At 58.9% G+C, this 1,980-nt stretch overlaps 1 protein-coding gene across 1 annotated transcript in view; it reads left to right on the top strand.

Annotated features, from left to right (window-relative positions):
- The first annotated feature begins 99 nt into the window (after positions 1-99).
- B3GAT1 (beta-1,3-glucuronyltransferase 1) overlaps positions 100-1,980 on the top strand; it is a 9,867-nt gene continuing 7,986 nt past the window's right edge. Inside the window, exons 1-2 of the mRNA XM_014528474.1 lie at positions 100-1,662; positions 1,833-1,973. Of these exons, the coding sequence (XP_014383960.1) occupies positions 1,659-1,662; positions 1,833-1,973 (145 nt within the window). The 5' untranslated portion in view covers positions 100-1,658. The remainder of the gene's footprint in view (positions 1,663-1,832; positions 1,974-1,980) is intronic.

The raw sequence follows: 1,980 nt of genomic DNA on the forward strand, positions 1-1,980 counted from the left end.
CCAACTTCCCATCCCCCAGGTCACGCCCTCCCAGAGCCCCCACAGCCCTAGGCTCCCCCAGGACCTACCCCCGCACCCCTCCGCCAGGCTCAGGCCCCGTTTCCCATAAACTCACCCCTGCTGGCCAGCTGGCTTTCTCTGAGACTGGTGCTCCGGCTGTTCTGCTGAATAACCACCTGGTAATTAGCTCCACGATTTTGCTACGATGCTTATAATCGCCTCCATTAAAGTTATGGGATTTTCAGGCCGTAATGGCTTCCAGAGTAATTAATGCACAACTGGGTTTATTGCTAAGTTTATTTTTAGAGTTTCCCTCCCTCATCCCCCCTCCCTTTCCTTGCATAGATGTCTTCACCAGAACAGCCCCCTGCATCCTTGCCTCCCCCTGTCTCCCTCCCCCCTTCTGGAAGGTGCTGGGACAGCAGCAGGGGCGGCTTTCCTAGGGGAGGGTGGCTCTGTGCCAGGGCTCAACCCATCTACGCCTGATCAGGTTTGGGGGTTCAGGGGCCTGGACGCTGCCTCCCCCATGCCCCTGGTTACAGGAGACCGAAGGGCCTGGGTTTACGTCTGCCTGCACCATGTCCTGGCGTTGGCCTTGGGCAAGCCACTGGGGCATTTCCCACGTGAAATAGCGGTAAGGACAGCGCGGAGCACCCGGGGTTGTTGTGATGCTGAACATGAACTGCCCAGCGTCACCTTCGGACACCATAGGTGCTATCTCACAGCTGTTGTTACTAACAACAGCCCAGCAGACGAGCGGGAGGTTGAGCGAGTGCCAGAGGTAGAGGCGTGGAATGAAGAGGCTGCCCAGAGGAAGTGTGCCGGGCGGCGATGTGTGTGCCACAGAAGCTGGGCGTGCACGCCGAATTCGCCGAATTGCACACAGCTCGCCTTGCCTGGCTTTCTCCACCCAGAACTTAGGGCCCTCCCCAAGATAAAGGGCATTTGAAAAAGCTCCATTGGAGCCACGGAGGACCCAGAGTCAATCTCCCAGCCAGGCCTTTTAGAAACTCCCTTGCCGTCCATCAAATGGCCTGAGCTCAGCCAGCCAAACGGAGACCTTGATCAGCCCATTCAGTGGTCTTGGAGTTGGGGACTGGGGCTAGGGGTGTGGCATAAGTTCACTCCACTTCATTACACCCCAGGGCTGCCTCCTTTATCCAGGCTCTGAAGAAACCATCCGGGCCCAAACATGTGGCCAGCACCGTTGCAGATTCAGTATATACACGCCAAGCGCTGTCCTCAGGGCTCTAGGGGCGCTGACTTGTTTAATTCTCAGAACCACCTTGTAAAGCACGTGCTGATGGTACCCATTTCACAGATGAGAAAACTGTGGCACGGACTGTTGCCATGACTTGGCAAAGGAACAACAGCTTGTTGGTGGCAGAGTTCAGTGTTTAAACAAATGCAGGTGTGCCTGAGGTCTGTGCCCTTAACCTCTGCTCCCTGCTGAGCAGCCGGGAGAAGGCAGTCCGGGCTCCAAGCGGCAAGCCAGGGCCGGGCCTGGCCCTCCTGGATGCCGTCCCCGCCCAGGTCTCTGGCCATCCTCTTCTGCTCTCTCTTGCAGGTATGCACTTGGCAGGGTTCCTGACTGTGCCCTGAGCCGCCACCCCTTCTGAAACTCTGGCCGAGCTGGACTCTGCAAACCTGCTTTCGCAATGGGTGGGTTGTGAGCGCTGGTAAGACCCGCTAGCCAGCATCGGCTTCTCTGCCGTCCCCGTGCCTGGCCTGTCCGGCCCATTCCTGTTCTCTTCTCCCCTGTGCTCATCCCTGCGCGCTGCCCCCGCCCCTGGCGCCGTCATCTGTCATCTCCGGACCTTGCCGCCGCTCAGGTAATGAGGAGCTGTGGGCCCAGCCAGCCTTGGAGATGCCGAAGAGACGGGACATCCTTGCCATCATCCTCATCGTGCTGCCCTGGACGCTGCTCGTCACCGTGTGGCACCAGAGCACCATCGCGCCCCTGCTCACCGCGCACAAGGG

Source organism: Myotis brandtii, unplaced genomic scaffold, assembly GCF_000412655.1.
Source record: "Myotis brandtii unplaced genomic scaffold, ASM41265v1 scaffold636, whole genome shotgun sequence".
Taxonomy (NCBI): Eukaryota; Metazoa; Chordata; class Mammalia; order Chiroptera; family Vespertilionidae; genus Myotis; species Myotis brandtii.